Genomic DNA, 24,245 nt, shown 5'->3' with positions numbered 1-24,245 from the left:
TGGGGCAGGAGAGATGCACCTAGATTACAGCCTCCAAGTAAGAAGTTGCAGGGCAAGTTCAACAGATAACCAGCACAGGGATGGTCTGAAACCAGCCCAGCCTGTGCTGGTTTTTGCTCAGAAGACAAGAAGGGCAGACAGGAAGGGAGCAGGAGGATCAGCGGTAGCCATCACTGTAGCATGGACTGGGAGCTCACAGGCAGGTGGTACGCACTGGATGTGCAATCTCTTGATATTATTGCTGTAGCAGACCAGATAGACAGGAGCACAGATCTATTTAACTACATTCCACCTGCTCCACTCTTTATTTTCACCTTAGGGAGTCCTCTGGACATTGGCACAGTAAACTGAGCCTCCACCTCCAGGCTCTGTGCTTCTTCTGTCACCTTGGTGCTGGCCAGGGCATCACGAGAAGTATCAAAGACCAGTGAATCCTGCAACATCAAAAAAGTGAGTTGACATGGCTGAGACAAACCTGAGCTCCCAGGAACCGCACATGCGAAGAGCTGGATCCTGACAGGTTATTTCTGCCCATGGCCCCATCTCTCCAGCATGCTCTGCCCCACCTGGTGGCCTTCCCAAACCAGAATGGAGCGAGTAGTCAGTAATTCCCTGGTAGCCACCTCCAAGCCTTCCTTCTAAGCTAGTCCTACTTCCCTGGGATCACTCTTGCTTTTAAGGCTGCTGCTTCTTGTGCTTTCAGCTGCTTTGCTCCCCTCGCACACCCACCACTCCAGCAACCCCCAGCCTTCAAAGGCCACAAGGAGGCTGGTGGTTTTGGAGGATGGCTTCTAGCTACCTCCATCAACAGCAAGGGTTGACTGATACCTTTGTTTCCACTGAAAAAAAAAAAAGACTGCTTTGCAATCACATCACTTTAAGCTGAAGATCCAAGATCCTGGTGCGAGGCTTTAGCCTATTCCAGTTTAACTGTTTCTTACAGTGGCTGCAAGTCACCACAACCTACTTGATGACAGAGGTGACCCTAAAGCCTTCAGTGATTCATTTCTGTCTCTCTCTTGTTTCCTTTGAGGTCTGTCTGCCCCCTGAGGATGACAGATGACAATACTCACGCCATGCTTGGTGGTATGCGAAGGTGCCTGCTTTCTCCTGGAGGTCTTGCTTGCCCTGGAGCCACCCAGCTGCTGCACCAGCCTGTCCAGCCCATCCCTCAGGAGCGCATTGGAGAGGTCCTTCAGCAGTGCTAGCTGCAACCGACGGAGACCATTAAGGCAGCAGCCCAGTACCACCCTCCTGTTCCTGACACATGACAGTGCAAGTGCAGCCACCCCAAAACAATGACCGATGCATTTCCAGTGGGGCTCACAGGTCACCTGGTGAAACGATGTGCTCTGACAGCCAACAGCTGATTTAAATACAGGAGCCTATGGTTTGGGCATCTAGGAGCCGATTGATGGTGCTTATGTTGTGGCTGTCCCCATCCTAAATAAAACCCCTACATAAAATCTCTCTGCCCCAGTGAGGCCACACCTGCAGGGCTGCGTCCAGTTCTGGGCCCCCCAGTTCAAGAAGGGCAGGGAACTGCTGGAGCAAGGCCAGCGCAGAGCTGCCAAGGGGATCAGGGGCTGGAGCATCTCCCTTGGGAGGAAAGGCTGAGAGACCTGGGCTTGTTCAGCCTGGAGAAGAGAAGGCTGAGGGGGGATCTCATCAGTGCTTATAAATACCTGAAGGGCGGGTGTCAGGACGATGGGGCCGGGCTCTTTTCAGTGGTGCCCAAGGCCAGGCCAAGGGGCAACGGGCACAAGCTGGAACACGGGAAGTTCCACCTGAACATGAGGCCAAACCCCTTTGCTGTGCAGGTGCCAGAGCAGGGGCACAGGCTGCCCAGGGAGGCTGTGGGGTCCCTTCCCTGGAGACATTCACACCCCGCCTGGACGCGGCCCTGTGCCCCCTGCTCTGGGGGTGCCTGCTCCAGCAGGGGGTGGGACGGGGTGAGCTCCTGCCAACCCCCACCATTCTGGGATTCTGGGGTTTGACCAGATTAGTCAGTCCCTCACCTCCCTCAGTCACATCTCCAGAGCTTACAGAAAGAAGCTGAAGGTAACAAGCACAACTATAAGTACCCAAGCGGTAGATACTAAAAGCTAAGCCCCATCACACTTCCTGAGCTTGATGAGAACCTTGAGAGTGGAGAGGTAGGCCGCCAGTCTAGGACTGCTGTATTGCACAGAAATTATTCATTCTTATTTGTGTTACGAGCTAAGGAACAACCCAAACTGGACTTTGCACTGAACAGGGGACACAGCATGGCCGGAGCACCCAGAGGGCTGTGTGGGTCTCCTGTTGCTGGCTGTTCAGACCCAGTGCTGAAGTACAAGCCCACCCAGGTGGTAGCACCATGCTCTGAATGGTTATTTGCTAAGTCTTCATGTCACATGGTCCTCAAAGTCACCATCCACCCCATAACATAGCAGCAGAAAAGCTGTCCGAGAAGAATTTAAATATATACGGTAAGCTGTAAAAGGAAATATAACAACCCTGCTTTCTTGTGTTGGACAGTGCTGGACCTGTGGGAGCACACGTAGTCTTCAGAAGGCCAGAGGGAATAGATGACAAAGCTTAATTACAATCACCTTGTGAGAAGGAAGGTCAAAGCGTTGCCTACCTTGATACCATTTGCTTCAAAAAGCCTCTCCAGATCCTGCAAGAGAAAAGAAGGGTCAGAACTTCTCCTCCAGCCCAGGAAGCTGGTCCTGTGGGTGATGGTGGCTAAGCCTGGTGGCACACACTGGGTCCCCTCTGCCATCCCAACCCCTGGCAGAAGGAGGTGTTTCCAAGATTAACACGCTCTACAATTTAAATTTTATTTACCTTCATTTCCACTCCTTTGCCTGGTGGACCAGGTTCCCCCTTCAAATGAACAAGAATAACTCGTTAATTAAGTAATTATCCCAATGAGCAGCAAGAAGAGGGACTCTGAGGAGGAGCAAGAGTCACGTATCTGGCCCTTACTCGTAGTAGAGCCCGCTCCGTGACCCCAAACAAACCCCATCAGCTCAGAGAGGGGGGCTGAATCCCACCCAGCTCAACGGACTCCCTTGCTCCTCCATCGGACACAGCTGCTGGCTGCATTTCGTAGGGCAAGCCTGGACCAGAACCAGACATGAATATTATAACCTTCTCCATTTCTTGGTAACGTACAATGTGTAAAGAAGCAAAGGTTTTTGAGGATCCCTCGATGCCACTGAAGCTGTCACTGCTGTGGCAGCTGTGCAGAGGTAGCAGCAAGGAGGATGGCCAAGGTGCCCCCATGATTGACAGTCCTTTCTGGAGGAAGGTGGCTGTGGTCCCGGTGGCCCTCCATACTACCACACGCAGTCTGGGTCAAATATCTCCAATGGGTTGGACTCCCAACAGTAAGTCCCACGGACGGGCTGTCCATCTCTTCTTGCCCAGCATGGTGTAGTTCTCCAGGTGAGTGCCCTGGGCCACCATTGTGGATGAAAGGATGGATGAGCTGCAATGGCTTGGGAAGTCCAGTGGTGGGGTGAAGAACATCTGCTGAGATGGGAGCTGACCTGCCTCTCTGACGGGCTTCATTCCACTGAAATCTGGTTTCTGTATTGACAGATTCCGGTGGAATGAAGGGCACCAGGAAGGCCCTGATGGTGCTGCATCTCCATGCCAAGGTGTGCCAGGGAGAAGGAGCCATGTTGTGGGGGTGCACTAGCTGAACTGGGTACATCTGAGGCACAGCCCATGCATGTCACCTGGATAAGTCCTTGCCTTTGCAAAGACCTGGATCTTGTGCTGATCAGGACATCCACTTGTACTCACTGATGCTGCCTTCTGAGGCATTTTCCTCTCCATTAAGTGAAGGAGTTGGTCCCATCTCTAAAATCTCTAGATATGTGTAGTATCAGAAACCTTTTCTCCTTCCATCACTTTCTGATGTGCTATTCAACTTCCAGGGGAGAAAGAAAGGATGGGAACACCCCTGAACATTTTAGAAATTCATCCAATCTGGCTCCTGAACATTTTCCTGCCTAGATGTCATGTATCTGCTTAATCAATTTGTAGGACTACGGCATCACTGTGACCATAAGTTTATGAGCCCAGCTCAGAAACTCTGCTTTGAAAACCCAGTCTTCTGAGGGCATCAGAAGAGATCTGAGATGGGTGCTTCTCCCACCCTGGCCAGCCCAACACAAAGACACCAACACTAAGATGTCTCCACTTATTTGGACGTACCTTTGGGCCTGGAGGACCTCTTTCGCCTTTCAAGCCGTCCTTTCCACAATCCCCCTGTAAGCCATCAGGAACATGTTAGTTCTCCATCCCCTTTAAAATTCCCAGTGGAGATGCTGGTTTCATCATGCATTGTGATATTTCTCGACACTGGCCCCAGAATAACATCTTTTCCACATGGACCAACCAGCCTTTTCTTGTAACTATCTCATTGATTCACGTAATTAAGTTTGAAGCAACTCTGCTCTTCATTTGAAACATGCTGCTTAAATAAACACATATTCAGCTTCAACACACCCTTTCTACTGCAAGGAGGAGACCTTACCTTGTCGCCTTTCAGGGTGATGATGTTCTCCAGAGAAGACATCTGCAAAAAAATGGAAGAAACGTTGCCCACAAAGTGAAAGATGATGTCTTTGACACAATCTCTTACCTCCACATGTCTTTTATCCCCATTACCCCTTATCCATGGGCACAGAGCCAGCTGCTTTCTCCCAAATCAGCCATCAACCTAATCCTACTATGGTTGGACTCAAACCAACAGGGAGCTGGTGCAGCATCTTTGCTCTCACAGGTAAGAGATTCAGGGTGGCTGTGATGTTGGTGTCAACATCTGCTTTTCCAATGAAGTCCCTCTCAAAGGGAACTGAGGTCACACAGACACCACTTCCCTGCTGCTCAGGACATTGCTTGGGTCCCTCTCTGACACAGAATTTAGTGGGATATTAGTAGGTAACAGCATGAGTGAGAACAAGCCTTTTGAACCCTAAGACCACCTGGCTGGGTAATGGAGTGAGATGGTTATGCATTAGCAGAGAAGAATCTTGCCATACCCTGGAGCAATAAGGCTCTTCCCAGTTTTGAAGGGAAGATTGGGTGCTTGATAGTCCCATGTCCCACTCCCAAGCATACCAGAGTCCAAGTAGTGCAGAACACAAGGGACAAGTGAACAGGAGCCCCAGTAGATAACAATGCCTAAAAATGGGACTGGAACCACAAAATGGGGTGATTTCAAACAGCATGTTGGTAGGGTTGGGAGTGGAGAGCTGTGATATATGGACAAAGGCATCCATCACCAGAAGGCAATGACTTGTTGCTTCTGGGTTGTTCTGAGTTCTGAAATCAGCAGAAACCACTGTTTTGTACAGGAATAATACTGCTGAAAGTGGTTGGTAGCATTTTGCCCACTTTGAAGCAGCGTCTTACTCAGATCCTGGTAATGCCTCATCCCTAGGGATGGAAGATTAATTCTAGCACAGCTGTCCCAAGAGGCTGTGGCTGCCAGCCCTAAGGCAGTGGTTTGGTTTTGCACTGGGGCGGCTTTACCTCCACTGAAGCCAATGGGGTGAAAAAAACACCTCCTTGCACATTCATGTACTGAAACACCTTCCTGATCACCTAAATGACCTTTCAAAATCTCTTCCAGTCTTATTTTTGATGAACCCGAGTTGAGTTGCTCATTATTCACCTGACCCAACTTGATGTTAGGTCTCCTATCCAAAGGAAAACTCCATGCAAAGGCACAGGAGAGTCCTGTGCATGAGTCATCTCATCCGCCTAAGCACCTTTCCTAGAAGGCATCCGTCTGTCTGTCTTGACTATAGAAGGAGCCCAGAAACCTTGATTATACAACAGGTAGTGATTAAAGCTACCATGTGGGTTCATAGCTACCTTTTTGTCTCTTCTGTGTCACTGTCTTCTTGCATCATCATTAACAAGCCATTTGGGGCAGGATTCATGCATATATCTGTAGAGGAGCTAACTGCACTGCTTTGCACCTTTGATAAGGCTAGGAGGGAAATCCACTCTACAACATGCACTGCTGCAAGCAGTAAATTCTGGCAGTGTGTCCTCCGCTATACCCAGGATTTGCAATAAATCTCAATATATCCCTCTCCCGGAAAAATATGTAAGACAACAGAATTAGGCATTACTCACAATGCTTCCAGGAGTCCCAGGCAGCCCAGGCTCACCCTACGAAGATACAACACCACCATACCCACATCCCCCCCAAAATAGTGAGTGGTGCAATTCAACATTTCAGTCCCCAAACAGACTCTCTCTCATGCAAGGTTATAAATGGGAATACGCAAACCTACAGATTCGCCTTTGTCTCCCTTCTCTCCAATGATTCCCTAGGAGATGGAGAGGGAGGCAGGATGAGAACAAGCCATGGTAGGGGAGGGGGTCTCAGCAGTCTCCCTTATTCTTGCCAGCTCAGCGTCTGACAGACTAACAAGCCTATCTTCAAGCAACTGAGCTAATGAAATCTGGATTTCAACATCTCTCCTGTGGAGGAGTTCTCTGATATTTAATAAGGGGTGAGATTATTAGCCTATTCCTCAGTGGGTAGGCTCATTAGGGACTTTCCCCTAGTCAGCTGCTCAGTTTCACAAAGTTTGTAGAAACGCTGTGTCTTTGAGACCTCTGACAATGTAGCTCATCTCAGACAACGTAGCTCATCTTAGCCAGTGGTTTCCAAAGCCATTGGAGGGAGATCAGACAGACAGAGCACAAGTGCTTCATTTCCCTTCCTCACCAGACTGAGACAGGGTTAAGCATTTCATTTCCAGCAGCGTGGGCTGGGGAAATTTTTGCACACTCAGAAGCCCCCAGTGCACAGTCCTGCTATTTACGTTGTGCTCTAGCTAATCAGATAAGAAGGGAGAAACAGCTCTAATCTTCCCTTTGAAGAGGAGAGCCCCTCCCCAGGAAAGAGGGAGGGAGCTTTCTATGCCTTACAGACTGTAAGGCAGAAAAAAATATGGTTGTTTCTTTGACTAGCATTCCACTATCCCAAGTCCTCCCTCTCTCAACCCCTCCTTTAGGGATTGCCTTACATCCTTTCCAGGTTGTCCTGTATCGCCTTTTATCCCCTGCTCTCCAGGCCGCCCTGGGAGTCCAGGTGGACCCTGCAAGAAAGGATTTGGAGAAGCAATCAGAAATTATTTCTGAGCACATCCAGCAGCTCAAAAAAGTAAAACAAACAAGAAAAATGCTACCCCTCTGATTTTTCACTCAGGAAAGAAATATTTGCACATGGATATTTCTAAGTGGGGCCTCTCGTTAGGCTGGAGAAGGAAGTCCTCCCCTCCTGCACAGACCAGGGGTGCCTGGGCAGCAGCAGAGCGGTCTCCCCTGATGCCCCACCACTCACCTGGACAGAAGATTATAATAATAACAATTATTACTCTGATTCCTCTCTCTCCTGGTTCTCCAGGGACACCAGCTTCTCCCTAAAAGAGAGGAGTAGGAGCTTCTAAAAGCTTTTTTTGGCCTTTCTTGCAGCTTTTAGCTTTGGAAGATGAAACCAAAGCTAAAATAAGACAAAAAAAAGCCAAGGGTGAGACGAAGAGGATTCTTCGTAGTCTTGTCTACCCTAAGGACAAGTAAACAGGAAATAAAACGAGCAGGGAGCCGCTTCAAAACAAATCAAAGGGTGTTGTTTTCCAGCTGTTGCTTAACTTGTGCAATGCCTTGTCCAGGGGTTTTGAGGGTGTTAAAGATTTTTGAGGGGTGACTAAATTCATGGAAGCAAAATCTACCAAGAGCCATCAAACCCGTGAGACATCACTTCTCCCACAGAACATTCTGTTTTTACACTGTTCTCAGGACCTCCAGGGAAGCTGGTCACTCTTGGAGGCGAGATGCTGGGATGGAGAGAACTTCACTCTAACTCCGTGCAGCCCTTCTCCTACACTGCTGTACCCAGAGCTCCAGCTGTGAGTGAGCCTGTTGTGTTTGGTACCTATGCAACTCTGGAAGGCGTGGGCTCCCTGTTGATTACCTTGGTCCCAGAGGTGCCTTTCTTCCCTGGTTCTCCCTACAACGCAATGCAGAAGTGCTAGGTTACGTTTCCACCTGTGACCAAGTTTTTTACCCTAATTTCCTACTCGGGCTAAGAGTCGGTCTTATTCTGAAATCACTGTAGACTCTGAAGTCAGGGCTGTTGGGCAGCAGGGTCTCAGGATCAGAAACACAGCTGCTGCTTTTTTTTTCCAGCTTTCCCTTGGTGATCCTATTCCACTGGCTGATCAGCGATCAACCCAGCCCTTTGAACCAAAGAAAGGTCTTCACTGACTGTGGTCAGGAGAGGCTTTCCTGAAGGCAGTTACAATGCTTTTCTGAGGGGCCACCTTGTTTCATTGTAAGAGAGAATGACTATGGCTTAAAAAAAAAAAGCAAGCCCTTCAGAGCTGGTGTGGCTGCACGCCATTCTAGATCCCTGCAGGTCAGACAGCTGTGACTCAATGGTGAAAGAGTATGATGTTGAATAGAAAGTACAAAATGCTGTGTCTAAGCAGTGTAACACAAACACCATGGCGCAACGCACTTGTTCCACCTGGACCAAGGGTAAAGAGCACTGCCCCAAAATGTAGCCTAAAGCACGCCCTAATGACAATCTGCAAAGGATCTACCTCCTCACTTGCAATGGAAGAACCGACAGAGCAAATAATGAGAAGTTAGATCCCTTGATGAGCAAACCATCATGCCTAATGACAGGTAGTTTGTCCAGTCCTGTTTGTTGACCGCCGCTGTGCCAAGACCTGTCTCTTCCCCAACTAACCTTGTATAACATGCACGTTTCTGACTGGTCTCATCTTGTTACTTGTTCCTACTTGCTACTGCAAGGGCATAACCTGGAGTTGTTAGCGTGGTACAGAGTGGCGTACCAAGGGGTTCAGCATGACCATCTGACTGGATTGTTGGCTTCTACTTACATCTTTACCTCTTAGTCCGACCTCGCCTGGTTTCCCAGGTAATCCTGGTTCACCTTTCTCTCCCTTCAGACCTGCATCCCCCTAAAGAAAACAAGACTGTTGTTACATTCCTCTTCTGCATTTCATAGTCCTTACATTTTAGACATTGTGGGGCATATTCAGTCAGGACGCTATGCCCCATGGCTATGCAAATGCTTCCACACTCCTGGATGAATCTTGGGCTTAGAGTATCTCTTCTGCGCTAGGAAGGGCTGTGCTTACAGTATTTGCTTAGAGAGCTAGGCTGGAAAGCATACATCTCTAATGTAGTCCATCCAGACTCCACAATCAGCCTTGGCAGACACTGCAGGACAGACCCTTCTGAGTTCTGAGGTTCTCCACCTCCAGGAAGCTTTGCCGCTCAGATGAGGTGGCCCATTAGCAAAGACTCAGGAGATGGGTCCAGCCTTGAGAGTGTGGTATGGGCACAGGGTCAGTTCCTCCTCCGTGTTTTAACTTCTATTCCCATGTAAAATCTATTGAGCTCTCACAGATGGGTACTTACACATCTGCTCTGCTTGATGTTTGTACAATAGAGACTTTCCTCATCACTCAGCCACCTCACCATGCCTTCTTCCAACCCAAAACACTTCTTGCTGCCTTCTCCACTTTGCAACTGCATTAACACATCTTGTTAACACATCCCATCTTGGATGCATCTCATTTATTTCTTCTGACATCCAATTTCTCCATGCCCGTGAAGCTGATCCAGCCTAAATATTCCATTCACTGGGCCATGTATCATGCTGTAACTTTTCCCAAATCCATATGCCCCTGCAGCCAAGCCTGGGGTGCAATGCTGTTTGAGAAATGTGCACAGCGAGACAGATTCACTGAACAAACACCACATTTGGGATGTTTTCCAGACCTCTCTTGACCAGTTTTGAACCTTTGCTAGAAGGAATCCTACAAGACAGGATTTGTGGATTTTTTTTTAAGCCTCATTAAAGATGCAAGATCATCTTTTCATTGTTTTCCTATGCAGGGCTCTGTGTGTCATATAGAGACTCCAGCAAAGCAGAATTTGCTCAGACCTTTCAGCTTTTGAACACTCCCTTTGTTTTATCTTTGCCTCATGGCAAAGATAAAACCTCACTGACTCAAGGTGCTTTGGGTGACAGACATCAATCATGAGACAATGCTTTACATGTTGCAATCACAGACTCACCTTCTGACCTGGTTTGCCAGACAAACCTACATTTCCCTGCAGAAATACAGACTGTTAGTCACACGGCAAAAATGATATAGGTAGAATAATTTCAAGAGAGGGTCCTCTGTTGTATCTAAAGGGTATAAAACTCAGTGCTGCAAAGCTTCTCTTTGGTTGCAGGTATTAGCAGCTGAAACAGTGCAGTAAAAAGCAGAGAAGGGGAAAATAGTGTCCTAAGAGAAGAGGGGCTGCTGTAAGCACATGCTGTCTACATGAATCCATCTTCTCTACTTTTTAAGCCATTAATACTTTAGTGACTAGCTTTGACAGAGGCGTGGGGACCTCAAAGATGTTAGGTTTTGCAAGTTTTTGATGGTTTAAAATGGAAGGGACTATTAATATCCCCATCAGAGGGAACACCAAGACATGAACCCAACCCTTTTCCCTATCAGTGAACTCCTCTGGGAGCCACCAGAAACTTGCACCTTCCTAGACACAGAAGTCAGGAAGATAAAGGTCAAGTTCTCTTTCAGGACACAAAGCAACTGAAAACGGGGCTTCCTTGGCTTTGCTGTTTATAGAATTTGGAGGAGCCCCCTCTTTGCACCTGCCTGTGGAAGACAGTGCTAACTACCCCATCAACCAAGACCATCGCAGGATCACCAACCGCAGGGTGACAGCCCAGCTCCTTGCCACCACTGCAGTGTTAATTTCCTCAGGGGTGAAGGCCAGCAAATTCACATACATGTAAGTGACAGAGACATTTTTGTCTCTGAACCTCCCGATTTGACTCTTTAGCCCTCCCCTTTCCACATCCAGCATCTTGCCCCACTCACCCTATCGCCTGGGTCTCCCTTTAGACCAGGTTGACCAGGAATGCCGAAACCTGGACTTCCCTGCAAAAATCAATGATGATGCATTCTCAGTGTAATGCTTGGGGAACTTTTCCTCTCTGCAGCTCTGTGTACAACAGAGACACAGCTAGGGCTGAACCCTGTGCTGGAACTACCTTCTGGTTTGTCCTTATGGCCGCCACATGGTCCCTCTCCCCTCCTAGCAACACTCCTCGTGACCTCTGAGAGATGTTATTGTGGAGAGCCAGCTTTCACTAGAGTGTTATTTGGGGAACCCAGGATGTGCCTCAGTTTCCCCATCTCGGTCTTGCAGATCTTGGCTGCAATTCTTCTGTTGCTATATGCAAGCTGTGGTGGCATGACCCCGCTCCACTCATTACCTCCCTCTTGGGAACATGGCCTATGCCGTGCTCACTGCTAGCAGTCTCCACCCCACCACCAGTTTGCAGCCACCTGAAGGGTCAGCCTGCATCCCATCCTTGCTATAACTGCTGGGAGTTAGTTGCTGATGCTGTGTTTGGTGCTAAGCAAGTTGCTGAGGGACATACAGTGTCTTGCCAGAGCAGCTTCCAAGCTCAGGACATAAATCTCCACATGTGAAGCTAGCAGGAAAGGATCCCAAGCATTTTCATCAACCACGGGCAGCTGGATGAGCTGAGCATTGGTAATTCTACGTCTCTCACTGACTTCCTTTCAAGCTTTTGACTTCTTCATGTGACAAGTCTCCCCTTGGCTTCCAGCACATGGGTGCTCCTTGCTAGCACGAGGAATTCCATCTGTCTCGGAGCTTCCTTTGTGGAAGTAAAGCCTTCTATCCATAAAGGATGCACCAAGAAAAGCAAGTGCATTACCTTCTCTCCTTTGTCTCCTTGTATTCCTTTGTCTCCTTGTGGTCCCAGAGCCCCTGTTGGTCCAATATCTCCCTGTGAATAAAGATCCCCAAAACTAAAAATATCAGGCAGGAAAACAAGCCCAGTTCATGTGTCTCCCTAGAGCTGCATTTTGCATTTTCAGTACACTCTGAAAACCATTCCCTTGCCAAATTCACCCATCCATCCTTCTCTGGGTTTACAGCTTTCTCTGCGGTACCTGGTTTTCTGCCATGCAAAACCCGTCACAGTAGTTACACCCTCTCCAGCCATGCAACTTGTATACTGTAAAGCACCGTGTGTGCATTTATAGTGGTATAAGCAGGATAAAATTCAGGTCCCAGGTCATTACTTAAATGCAGCCAGTCTAAAAGAGGAGAGACATTTTTGCTAGCCGACATTAAGCGCTCTGGACGGTAAGACCAATGAAGGGAGTTGGTTCCATCATTCAAGGCCAGTGAAAAGGGCAAACCTCATTGTCTCTAAGAGGTAAGGAAGGCATGAAGCACTGTAGAGCATCTTTGAATGCCAGCAGTCAAAAAGCCAAGAGAAGTCACCCCTGCAGTAAATACTCCTTACAAGGACAAGGGAGATCTTTTCTTTCTCTGCAGGTTGGCAAAAAGTTAAAGAATAAAAAAATAAAAATTAAGATATTTCAGACCACATTCCAGCACAGGGCCTCTGCAAGAGTATATATCCATCTCTATATCCATCTATATACACTCATAAATATATATATATAAGAGTATATATCCATCCAACTATATCCACCTTCCTATAAAGCAGACGTGCAATATGGACAACATAGGGAACACCTCTGTCTCAGAGATCTCCCTGGTTTGAGAACTTAAATTTCCTCCAGTCACAGGGAGAACAAACACTGGGTCAGGGACCCAGAGAGGTGGGGAAATCTCTATCTGTGGAGATGCTCAACGTGCAAGGTCCTGAGCAACCAGACCCAGCTTTGAAGTTGGCTCTGTTTTGAGCAGGAGGTGGGACTAGAGACCTCCAGAAATTCCCTCCAGCCTCAGCCGTGCTTGATTTTATGTCAATGCCTCTCTTGGCTGTAAAGTAGCTTCTGTGAGTGGGCTGGATCTGTGCTTCGGTGATCTCTAACTTCTAAAACTAGCACATGGAAATCCCAAATTACCCCATGGTCTGGGGCTAGAAAGAGAATGGCAGGCACAAAATATTAATAACAGCAAAAGAAATATCAGCAGGGCAAGACTATTGCTACTTTCCCAACTTCCCCTCTCCAGTCAATCACAAGGTAGATATGATTCAGATCGTGAAACGTGGTCCAGCCCTCACCATTTCAGGTGAAGATCTCATCTAAGTTTCAGGCAGTGCTAATTAATGGACTTACCCTGACACCCTTCTTGCCTGGAGGTCCCAAAACCTGAGGATAAAAAGAAATCACAGAAATGCCTTCTTATTTGGGAAAAAACCCAAAGGTCTCCCTTTCAAAGGAGGGTCTATTAATGTTACCTTTTCCAAAGCAAGAGAATCTCAGCCTCGTTATGGGACAGGAAGCACTGGATCACAAAATGCCAGAAAGGGCTAGAAGCCAAATCCCAAACCCAGTGAAGCTTTTGAAGGAATCCCACCAACTTCAGTAGGTTTTAGGTCCAGGGATGGGGCTGAATGCCAGTGCAAGGGGTAATTGGCAGATAGCTGTTCTAGCCTTTGCTAACACTCACCAAGGACCAATGTTTGGACAGCCATGAACCTTAATGACTGTGCAACAACCCTGAAGAGCAGCCCTGAGCTGGGCTTAGGGACTACAGAGCTGTCTTCCTACCTTATGTCTCCAACACAGTTCTGTCAGCATTGCTAGGAAAGAAACCTAAGGTATTCTGCTTATTCAAACATCCTCCAGGACACGTCAGTCTGTCCTAGTGGTGGGTCTCAGTCCTTAATGCAACCTCCAACTGCTCCTACAGCCCTTGCAGCAATGCTGTGGGGCATGCAGAGATGGCCACCACCAAGGTTTCTCCTTAAAGCTGCCTGAGCATTTTGGAGAGACATGAAGAGGAGGCTGTAGGAGTCCTGTTTCCAGATAGGAATGAGGCAAATGAGACCCATCAGCAGCTCCTCTTCAGCAGGGACCAGCACTGTGAATGGGGAGCTTGAGTGGGGGATAGGCCCAGAGCACAGGGCTTCAGTGGTGGGAAGCACCATTTCAGGGGTGGTGGAGCCCTGGCACAGGCTCCCCAGGGAGGCATCATGGCACCAGCCTGACGATATTCCAGAAGCACTTGGGCAAGGCCCTCAGAGACCTGGTGTGAATTTGGGGTGTCCTGTGCAGGGACAGGAGATGACTTAATAACCCTTGTGGGTCCCTTCCAACTCAGGACATTCTATGAAGGCTTTATCCTGTGTTTCCTGCAGACCCTGAAGGTTCTTTGAGGAGCCTGTGGGCAACTGTGGTGCAGGGCTGGGAATACAAGAGGTGGAGCAGGGTAGCAGAAGACAGCTGTCAGAAGGGTCAAGAAAAAGGTCTATTAGTCCTTTGTGCAGTTCAGTGGGACACATCTCACTTGGTACTCGGTCTACTCACACTGCTGGTGGTGATGCTGCATAGCTATAGCACAAGAAGGGCTATAATCCACTTATAGTTACCCCCATAGCTGGAGCACCTGGAAATCCTGGGTTCCCCTGCAAGGCAAGAGAGAGGACATAAAATGAACAATCTGGGGCAATGAAAAATTTCTTCTCATTGCTCTCCCCATCCATTCTTTAACTCAACTCAAAACTCATTTCAGAAGCACAAAAGCAAAACAGAGAGGAGATGCTAAGGTCAAGTGCATCCCTGTTGGCTTCATCTCTGCACAAGCTGACCCCCTCCCATGCCCCCCAACGCACTCAGCTGTGCTTACAAGAGCTGCACACATGGAACCAGCTGGGGAAAGTCTGGAAATATTCACCTGAACTAGTCAAGTATGCTGTTCTCTTACTGTTTGACTTACTTGGTCTCCCTTCTGCCCTGGAGGTCCTGGGAGTCCCTGTAAAACATCAAAAGGTAATTTCCACTGGACTGAAAACAGATTCAGCATTTTCAGTCACTACTGTAGTGAGAAGCTCCCAGCCAGAGGGATGGAAGGAGGAAACTCCTCAGACTAACTTTTCACTAACTGAAAGGCAGCTTTGCCAGACACCTATAAGGGCTCTTGGGTGAGAAATGGAAATCCACACACCTACCTCTAGCACACCTGGTTGCCATCTACTAGGAGACCAAGTGCAGAGCTGCAAGCTCTCACTGCAGGTGAAGCTATCAAAGATAGGCCTTTACAAGCAAGAAAAGGTATGAAGACAGCCATAAGATGCATGAGAGCTACCAGACCAGGTCAGTGTTTTGCCTAATCCAGCCCCAAAACTCTGCTCAGAGCTGGAAGCTGCAAGTACCCAGCAGCTTCCAGCTGGGTCTGTTCAGCCTGGAGAAGAGAAGGCTGAGGGGGGATCTCATCAATGCTTATAAATACCTGAAGGGTGGGTGTCAGGAGGATGAGGCTGGACTCTTTTCAGTGGTGCCCAACGCCAGGCCAAGGGGCAACGGGCACAAGCTGGAACACGGGAAGTTCCCCCCGAACAGGAGGACAAACCCCTTTGCTGTGCAGGTGCCAGAGCAGGGGCACAGGCTGCCCAGAGAGGCTGTGGGGTCCCTTCCCTGGAGACATTCACCCCCCGCCTGGACGCGGCCCTGTGCCCCTGCTCTGGGGGTGCCTGCTCCAGCAGGGGGTGGGACGGGGTGATCTCCAGAGGTCCCTGCCAGCCCCCACCAGCCTGGGATTCTGTACATGTACAGTACATGTACATCCTGTGCTGGCAGGCCTTGCTCCTGCAAGGTGCACTGGCTTGAGGAAGACTGACAGCCTATTTCCATTTTTCACTCCTGTAGCTATTCTTAGGAAAAAATGCTGCTGTCTCTTTTGATCTTTGAGGTTATAATCAAATGTATGTGCAGAACAAGTGCAGCTGGGGGAGCTGTAAAAACATCAGACCTGAAATACTGCTCAGTAAAAACAACCTGTGAATACTCCGTATGGACTGGCAAAGAGTATTCAAGGTTTGTTTGTCAGTGTTTGCTAGCCACAGACTGTCCCGGGGATTTACCATTGATACAAGGTCTACTCCATGCATGAGCGCTCCTTCACCAGCAGCGAGCTCCTGAACCTTGTGGCATGTAGCTACGTGGCCCAGTTACACCTGACCAGACTGGGAAAAGCCTTTGGGGGGGACTTCAAATCCCCTCCTTATGAATCTCCAACCTCAACTGCTCTGTCCTGAGCCTGAAAAGAGAGCCAGTACTTCTTCCCCTTCTACTCTGAGCTCCAGCGCTGGCCAGTCTCACCTTTGCCCCTTTAACACCACCTTGCCCTTTGTTACCCGGGAAAACAGAAGATGCTTTAGTTAAGATAAGGCTCTGCTTGCAGAGCAGGATGAGCCTGGAGGCTCGCACGCTGCAGAAGAACATGCTGAACATGTTCCATCCACTGGAGATTATGAAAGCAAAGGGGGAAAGCAAATAAAAAAATAAAGAAAAAATTTGAAGATTTTTACATATATATGTCATATATAGAGTCCCTGCTTCTACATATTGTATATTGTATATTAATTACCTGTATAGTATCTATAAAATATTAAGATACCTTGTACAATCAAACATATTACTATATATACTTTATATATAATGCCTAATATTAAATTGCATGCGTATTATAATATGTAGTTACTACACAGTTACATCATAATCATCTACTATATAATATACATATATTATTTTATATATATATGGACTATCCTGAGCTTGATCAGACTGTTTCCTCCCAAGGAGCTTGAGAGCTGAAGATGAGACAGTCTCTTGGAAAGGTTGAGAGTTTACAGCATAAAAAATGTGCAGGTCTGAGGTTTCAGGATGGGTCCAGGCTTAGTTCAGAGGCTGAGCATAACCAAAAGGAGCAAGGTGAAATACCGGTCCAGGGCCTAATTACTGTGGGTTCTGTATTTACATATTGTTTCTTTTATCTTAATCTTTAAAACTTCATTCTGGTTTGATTAATTTACAGGCACACCCTTGGCCCAATTGGTTCTTCTTCCCCAGGTGGTCCTGGTTCACCCTAAATGAAAATGAACAGCTGTGATTGCCTCCTGCATCTTCTGCTGTCACCTCAGAAACAGCTCATGGGCAATGTCAACGGTTACCTCACCGGTGAGCACCTTGCCAAATTTGGCTCCTTCTCCCTGTTGTTTTCATGGGCAGTCCATGAAACACCCAGCCACAGACCCATATTTGAGTGGATCGGGACTGGGCAACTCAAGGAGGTCTTTGCTCTTGCGAAGAGCACGACATGAGCAGCAAACTGGCCGTTAGCACTTGCAAAGACTTTGCAGATTTAGGATCCTCTTGTATTTTATGAAATAAAAAAACACCACTGCAAAGGGAAGAAAACCATTTTGGTTTGGGCTGAATGCAACATTTCCTTAGATATTACTTTTACCTTCATTTTCCACTTCTCCTGGAAATAGGAAAATAACTTATTTTGGGGTCAACATTAACATTTTTTGAGTTTAATCGATGTGAAATAAATTAGTGACTCAGATCCATTTGGCCATCAGCAGTAACTCAAAGAGGATATCCTGAGTTACCTGGATAAAGGGGTGTGCAGAGACCCATACAGCCCAGTCCTAAGTGGTTGCTCCTCCAAGACCCATAACAACCTGGGACCATGCTGAGTTGCCTTACATACCACCTAAACCCACGCCTGGCCCTCCCCATACCAGGGAAAATTCAGACTTCCTGAGTCTTTCTCCGGCATCAAACTTCAACATGAGCTCAAGCCAGGTGCTTCAGGAAGAGGCAGACATCCACTCAAACCTGAGCTGAGAGGCATTCCTCCTGGCTCAGGAGGAAGTCTCCTTCCTCATACAGCAGTCGTCCCTGTACATGCCAAGATCAGCTGAATCCTCCTGCACCCACAGCTTTCCAGATATTTTGTCACATGGAGAAGCCTTGGGGTTGAACCCCACGTCTCCATGAATAGTGAGAGCTGGGAGATAGGCAGCAGTCTGCAAGAGAATCTTCCTGCCTGCCATGAGTCCCTTCCTGACTAGTCCTTGCCATGCACCGTCTTCCCTGGGTTCATGGCTTGAGTTGCCAGACTTGGACTGGAGCTACGTTTGTCCAGTCCCTTTCCTCTGACAGCACCAGGACACCAAAGTCTTTCCTCCCCTTGACACCAGGCTCTTAAGCAAGGTGAGAGAATTGGTCAAATCAAGGTTTCCTTTTCCTTCAACAGTTAGAAAAAGATGGGCACTTCCAGGAGAAAACTCGAACTTCAGGTTGGGCTGTATCACCTCTCACAGGGCTGGTCTTTCTCCACTGGAAACATAGGAATGAATCTGGGCCTGGATGGTTCAAAGGTGTCCAAAATATAGACGTGAGAGAATCTGCTCCTTAAATCTTCCTCCCAAAACACGTTTAACGTGAACTACTACAGTTCTGCAAAGACTCACTGGCCACAAAAATACCTATTTATTATTTTATTAAAATATTGCATCTTGCTGCCGTTCTAGGTCTCTGCAGGACCCTGAAGCAATGACTTCCACAGGCCACTGACTGCTGATGTGTAAAATTATTGCCTTTCATTGCTTTTGAGTAAGGAGTCAACCTTCCCACAACTGATGATGATGGTTAGAGCTAGATGCTTTCCTTGGCAACTGAGTACCAGGCACAAGGATTCAGGTTCAGCATTTCAGTACCCACCTTTGGTCCTGGTACTCCTGGAGGTCCCATCACCCCCTGAAAAAAAAAAAAAAACAAACAGAAGAAACAGTGAAAGTTCAGACTTTAAAAGCCAATGTCTTCCCTTCTCTGACCCTCTCCATTTGTAACCACAGGATGTGCCCTCCAAGGAAAACATAGAAAAGAGTTACTGGAGGAGACTTTAGACACTGAACCTTCAAAGGGGTCTTTAGATGCAAATCTCACAGCAAAACTGCCAACCCACCTGCTCTCCTTCTTCCCCCTTCGGGCCAACAGTGCCAGGAATGCCAGTTCCTGCCATCCCCTGCAAGGTAAGCACAGCATTGCACTCAAGAAAGCTGATTCCCAAAACCGCAGAGCATATGTCCTACCCAGATATCTTCTTCAGAGCTCTGCTCTTAGCCATCCTGCAAAGCAGTAGGGGAAATATTTGCTCTGTAATCATTCATCTGAGAGATGTGTCTAGCCAGCAACCTTCAGGCAAGGCGCAGACAAGAGCAGGAGGAGGAGAGAATTAAGAACAGGTGTCCATGGGTGTTTTAAGTGACCATTTGAAGCAGGGTGGGGGATTCAGTGAAGCAGCTCCATCTGGCGCTTGGGCTGTGTTTGGGAGAAAACACTGCTCTTGACAGCAGGAACAACAGAGTTCTTCCACTGGGTAGAAACATGAGGACTGTGAGAAAAACAAGGGCTTGGATGGAGATGGAGTGTCTATTCTACCATGCACAAACTAAAACCCGTACAAGCAGGGAGTGGAGGGGAATGGGGGAAAATCCCAACATGCCTTCACTTCATTTGCACTGTCTACCCTGCTGTTATTTAGTCTCAGCTGTTCTCAGGTCCCCCTTGGGCTGACAGATCATGCAAGCATCTGATATGAGTAATGACCTTTTCTCCCCTTGGTCCGGGCAGTCCAGGAACACCATCTAGCCCTACAGGGCCTGGCAAGCCAGGTTTCCCCTGAAAAGGAAGATACAGCATCAAATCTTTTTCTTCTAAACTGTTTGTTACCAACCATACTAAATAAAAGGTTTATTTTTAAGTCTACAGAAACATGAGCAGAGAAATGTATATCCTGACGTGCCCAGTTCCTTTGCAACTGAGGATTTCTAGAGATGTTTATGTATTCCCAAATTTCCTTTTTCCCCACAAATAAGCTATGGATCACTGGGTTTACTCAGTAAGGGAAAATAAAGATGTGTTTTCTTGTTACATGGGAAGACAGAGGCTGAGTACCCATTTTGATTTGGCAGTAGCTGTCTTCTCCAGTGGCTCTCCATGGCTGTGTTGCTCTAAGCATGATCATAGTAATGCTGCTGGTGTAGAAGCGGGGAAGACTGATATATATGGAAATGGCTGGTCTATGGAATATAGCTCTGCAGGATGGCAAAGGCAACAAAAAAAGCACCCGTATATAATGATGGACTGTAATAGGCACCTTGGGAAGGATGCAAGAACAGGCTATATAGTCTCTGGGCAATCTTTCAGGTTTGAGCCATTTGTAATCAGGGACTTCCCAAACCAAACGTGGTTTCTTTTATTCCTAGTAGTCCTCCATGGACTTTTCCCCTTCTCTTATCTCTCCTTGAACTCTAACTTGCTACACTCCAAACATCCTTGTGGGACTTCTGTGAAGAACCACCTCCTTTTGTTTGTCTTGAATCTGCTGCCAGTTCCGTCCATTTGCTGTCCTACATTTTTGATCCACCTTCTTGCCCTCCTCTGAACCTGCCCCAGTTCTTCTCCATCCTCCTGAGACCAGGGTGTGGGATGTAGGAAGGAGCAGGGCTACACTCAGCTGCTCCGTGGGTGGTGGAGACAGTGGGGGCTCAAGGGTGGATCGCTGTCGCTTTGAAGTAGCCTTCATCAGGCAACATTTGTTATCATCTGCCAACATGATTGACTACACCACAGAGTTTATCATCATGGTGAGCACAGTGATGGATGCACTTCTCACAGCTTTGCTCTGTGCCATGAGGAAGAGCATGTCCTTGCTTTTGGCAAAACAAAAGGTTGTTACCTCCTGTCTTCACTGGGTTTCTAATGTTTCCCTTTTGGCAATCCCTGAGTGAGAGGTCAATAAGATGAATCTGACAAAGTGAAAAATGCTTAATTGTCCCTGCTTAATCTGCCATCCCTCATCAGCCGAGTGAAGCACTCCAAAGTGGCAACTGATGAGAACTGGCAGTAGACATTGTCCCTCTACAACCACCCCCAGTTGCAGAGGGCATTCAGAGGCAAACAGCCCTTTCCCATCGGGGCTGGCAGCTCTTCGTTAGCAGCTGGCCATCGGTGGAACACTCACCGGCTCTCCCACGCCTCCTCTGTCACCCTTGAGGCCGTTCCTCCCACGAGGGCCCTGCATGAAGCACAGGACAGTCTTACTGTGTGTCCCAGCAGTCTTTTTGGGTCTTGATGGACATCTGGTAAGTATGAAAACCAGAGCCTATTGGGCAGCTTAGAAATAATAATAATAATAATGATAATAATGATAATAATGATAATAATGATAATAATGATAATAATGATAATGATAATAATAATAATAATAATAATAATAATAATAAAGGCTTCTCATCACATGCAAAAGAGAAAGCCAATCTCAGGTGCTTACCCTGATACCTGAATCCCCTCGTTCGCCCTGAAACACAGAAGACAAGGAGAATTACCACAGGGTGGTAACCTAGAGAGAGGGTCCTCTCTAAACTTAGTCCCAGCAAAAAGCTCCTGCAAACTGACAAGCCGAGAGACCTAAACTCCCAACTCCAAGGGAACACAGAGCTTTAGTAGAGGTGTCTGCTTTCTTGCATGCTTCAGACACCTCAGTCTGCAAAATCTGACGACAACCCTCCCTCAGGGCAGAGGAGGAGAGTTTAGGTCTCTTGATTTCTGCGGAGACTTTTTCACCCACCCTTAGTGCAGGGAGGCATTTGGTGACAACCATCAGTCCTGTTTTGGCTGTGCACACCAGAGGTGACCCTGGGTATTTCACTCCATCCACCAAACAACCTTCCTAGGGACCTGGAGCTGGAAAAGTCTTAGTGGCCACTCAATCTGGTCCCATGTCAGACAAGGCTGACCATAACCTTTTTAAGCTCCATCGTTTCCAGCTATGTTGAACAGCAGGGCTCCAGTGATGGGAGTGTTTTGCAGAGTTCCTCCTTTCATGCCTCGATAGAAGAACTTTGTGATGGAGAGGAAAAATGTGGATTGAGGATGGAGATGGAGAGGGGAAATGTGGGCCCTTGAATGAACAGAGTATCCAGGGACCCTGGGCTATGCCAGGTCTCCTCTTTCTGTGGTACAACATCACAGAGCCATGCTTCAAATAACCATGCTCACCTTGATGGACATCCCTGGTGGCCCCTGTGGCCCTGGTAAACCTGGTAAACCTGGTGGTCCTGCTACCCCAGGAACCCCCGGCTGCCCCTTCTGTCCCTGCAACAAGAAGAACCAGGAGAAGGAGGGATGTGGGCTCTCTCCCAGCTCCCTTCACTTCTCTGCCAGCCCCTGAGAGGCTGAAGGGTCCATCACACCTTGGGTATGATACTCACAGGGGGGCCAGGATGTCCATTTCGGCCAGGAATCACCTCTACTCCTCCCAGGACATAGCCTGGTTCACCCTGCACACAAGGGGAGGAAGACATGTGCTTAGCTGCATTGGAAGGTCCAGGTGCAATGAGGCAGTTTCATAATTTAGGGGCAATTTCATGATCACTATAAGTAAGTGACTTTAAAACCAAACAGCTCCTCTCTGCGCTGCAAATCCAAACCACCTGCTTACAGCAACTCTTTTGCAGAGGTACCATAAACTACATGGCCATGACATGAGCTCTGCTTGCTGGCATGGCAGAAAATTAATCCCAGGGTAAAAAAAGGAGGTTGGCTTTCAGCAGGATCCGCTCCCTGATCTGCAACCGTACAGACAGCTCAGGTGGATGCAAGGAAGGAGAAGAAACTTCCAATGGGGGTTATGGAAGGACAAGACAAATGCTCCTGGGATCTGCCCACAACTGATCTTGAAGCCTTAACCTTTTGTGTCCTAAATGTATGCAAGCAAGCTTGTTCATAGTGGAAACTCAGAAAAGCAGAACGACACAACCAAGCAATACCTCCTTCTGCAAATGACCAACTGAAATGTGCCAAGGGCCTGTCATAAGGACAGAGCGCTTTTCTCCATAAAGATGTCAGAGGCCTCCTAGCAAAGGTGAGGAACAACTCCCCGAGCTGAAGAGTAGCAGTGCAGGCCTACTTACATATAGCTCAGAAGTTCATATTCACCAAAGGTCACCGTACAAACGATTAGAAATTAGAGATCAGAGCAATACAAAAGCTTTTGCCCAATGAAACCCAGGAATGAAACTCACTCTGTCTCCTTTTGGCCCCACTGGTCCGGGGTAGCCAGGGGATCCCTGGAATTAAAAATAAAACCTGCAGCATTAAACAGCAAAGCACCCGCAAGACCATCATTATGGGATGTTCAAGTTATTGACCTCTCTCTAATAAAAGTTTATTCACTTTTAAAGTGTTCATGAAAATAGGCTCCTAGAAGTGGAGTTTGGTCCCAGCACTGATGAGAAATATATATGTCACCTGTGGGTGTGTTTCATGTCCCTCTTTAGTGGTGGGTGCACTTAGGATGGACACCTGATGTAGTGACAGCTTAGTACATCCAAACACCACGGGAAACTGTTAGGTATGAGGGGTTGCTGATTATTTAATCCACCAGGAGAAGGTAAATGAGTCAGAAAGGGCATTCGGTGGCTGCAGTGGTTTGTGTAGGACTCCTGTGATCCATGCAAACCACTCCTTACAAACATCTCAACCCTTGTTATAGGGGCTACCTCGTCATAGACATTGGCAATTTGATCCAGATACCCAAAACATGGGCATCCTGGGATATCTGAGGTACCCCCAGGTACCCAAAGCACAGAGCTGGCAGTCATAATGCAGGATTTATGGGAGAGCTGTGTCCTTCTGGAGCAACAGCTGGAGGATGGGTGGGATAACAGGGCACCTCAAATGACGTGAGAGGGCTTTTTAAGCAACTGAATTGAGACCAAAAGATGGAGTTAAATTCAAGATGGTACCACTGAAATGTTTCTGCACAAGAGCTGGCTGTTTACACCCCACTGGAGCCAACAGAGGTCAGGGGCTCAGTTCCATTACACATGCACTGGTGTGTTGTGGCATTTGCGATGCCCTCAGATGCCTGCCTGGCCTCCAGCTCTCACTTCAGAAATGTCCATCAAGTCCCATATTTTATCAGCCCTGCATGCTTACCTTGGAAGTCCTAAGGCATCTCAAATGACGTGGGCAGCATTGTCAATATAGCCCTTGGAGCCAAGGGTGATTTAGCTGGGCAAACACAGCTGTCTACTAATAGAGAGCCCTGGTAAAAGCAGGGGAGGGATATTCGTGACTGCTGATCTAGTGTGCAAAGCTGTGCCATCACCAATGACGTCAACAGCATGGAGCAATTACTACAGCAAAAAAAGGGCACATGATGCTTGGCTGGTCTAGCTAGACGCATGTTTTCCAAGCAATGCTACGAACTGCTGTGTGAACAATTTGTGTATGGGAAGCCTGTGAGAAAATGATGCTGCTGGTGATTATGCAGAAGGACTGACGTATCATAGA

The 24,245-nt window shown here is 47.8% G+C and overlaps 1 protein-coding gene across 10 annotated transcripts in view; it reads right to left on the bottom strand.

Moving 5' to 3' along the window:
* The window catches only part of LOC142051929 (collagen alpha-1(VII) chain-like), a 120,540-nt gene that overhangs the window by 50,240 nt on the left and 46,055 nt on the right, over positions 1-24,245 (bottom strand). For 9 of the 10 annotated variants that reach the window (XM_075081709.1, XM_075081706.1, XM_075081708.1 and 6 more), the window contains exons 30-56: positions 22,973-23,017; positions 22,160-22,228; positions 21,948-22,043; positions 21,220-21,246; positions 20,911-20,964; positions 19,494-19,565; positions 18,850-18,909; positions 18,607-18,641; positions 16,194-16,230; positions 14,812-14,847; positions 14,465-14,500; positions 13,209-13,241; positions 11,825-11,896; positions 10,956-11,015; positions 10,138-10,173; positions 9,475-9,585; positions 8,931-9,011; positions 7,997-8,032; positions 7,401-7,445; positions 7,050-7,121; positions 6,148-6,183; positions 4,535-4,576; positions 4,213-4,266; positions 2,833-2,871; positions 2,627-2,662; positions 1,074-1,208; positions 315-434 (exon numbers count right to left, since the gene is read on the bottom strand). In XM_075081709.1, coding sequence (XP_074937810.1) covers positions 315-434; positions 1,074-1,208; positions 2,627-2,662; positions 2,833-2,871; positions 4,213-4,266; positions 4,535-4,576; positions 6,148-6,183; positions 7,050-7,121; positions 7,401-7,445; positions 7,997-8,032; positions 8,931-9,011; positions 9,475-9,585; positions 10,138-10,173; positions 10,956-11,015; positions 11,825-11,896; positions 13,209-13,241; positions 14,465-14,500; positions 14,812-14,847; positions 16,194-16,230; positions 18,607-18,641; positions 18,850-18,909; positions 19,494-19,565; positions 20,911-20,964; positions 21,220-21,246; positions 21,948-22,043; positions 22,160-22,228; positions 22,973-23,017 — 1,575 coding nt within the window. Of the gene's footprint in view, positions 1-314; positions 435-1,073; positions 1,209-2,626; positions 2,663-2,832; positions 2,872-4,212; positions 4,267-4,534; positions 4,577-6,147; positions 6,184-7,049; positions 7,122-7,400; positions 7,446-7,996; positions 8,033-8,930; positions 9,012-9,474; positions 9,586-10,137; positions 10,174-10,955; positions 11,016-11,824; positions 11,897-13,208; positions 13,242-14,464; positions 14,501-14,811; positions 14,848-16,193; positions 16,231-18,605; positions 18,642-18,849; positions 18,910-19,493; positions 19,566-20,910; positions 20,965-21,219; positions 21,247-21,947; positions 22,044-22,159; positions 22,229-22,972; positions 23,018-24,245 lie in introns of all 10 variants that reach the window. The other variant, XM_075081710.1, reaches the window with a different exon arrangement.

This window comes from Phalacrocorax aristotelis, chromosome 1 (genome assembly GCF_949628215.1).
Source record: "Phalacrocorax aristotelis chromosome 1, bGulAri2.1, whole genome shotgun sequence".
NCBI classification, from domain to species: domain Eukaryota; kingdom Metazoa; phylum Chordata; class Aves; order Suliformes; family Phalacrocoracidae; genus Phalacrocorax; species Phalacrocorax aristotelis.
Note: the sequence above shows the minus strand (reverse complement) of the source record. Positions and strands in the feature narration are given on the sequence as shown.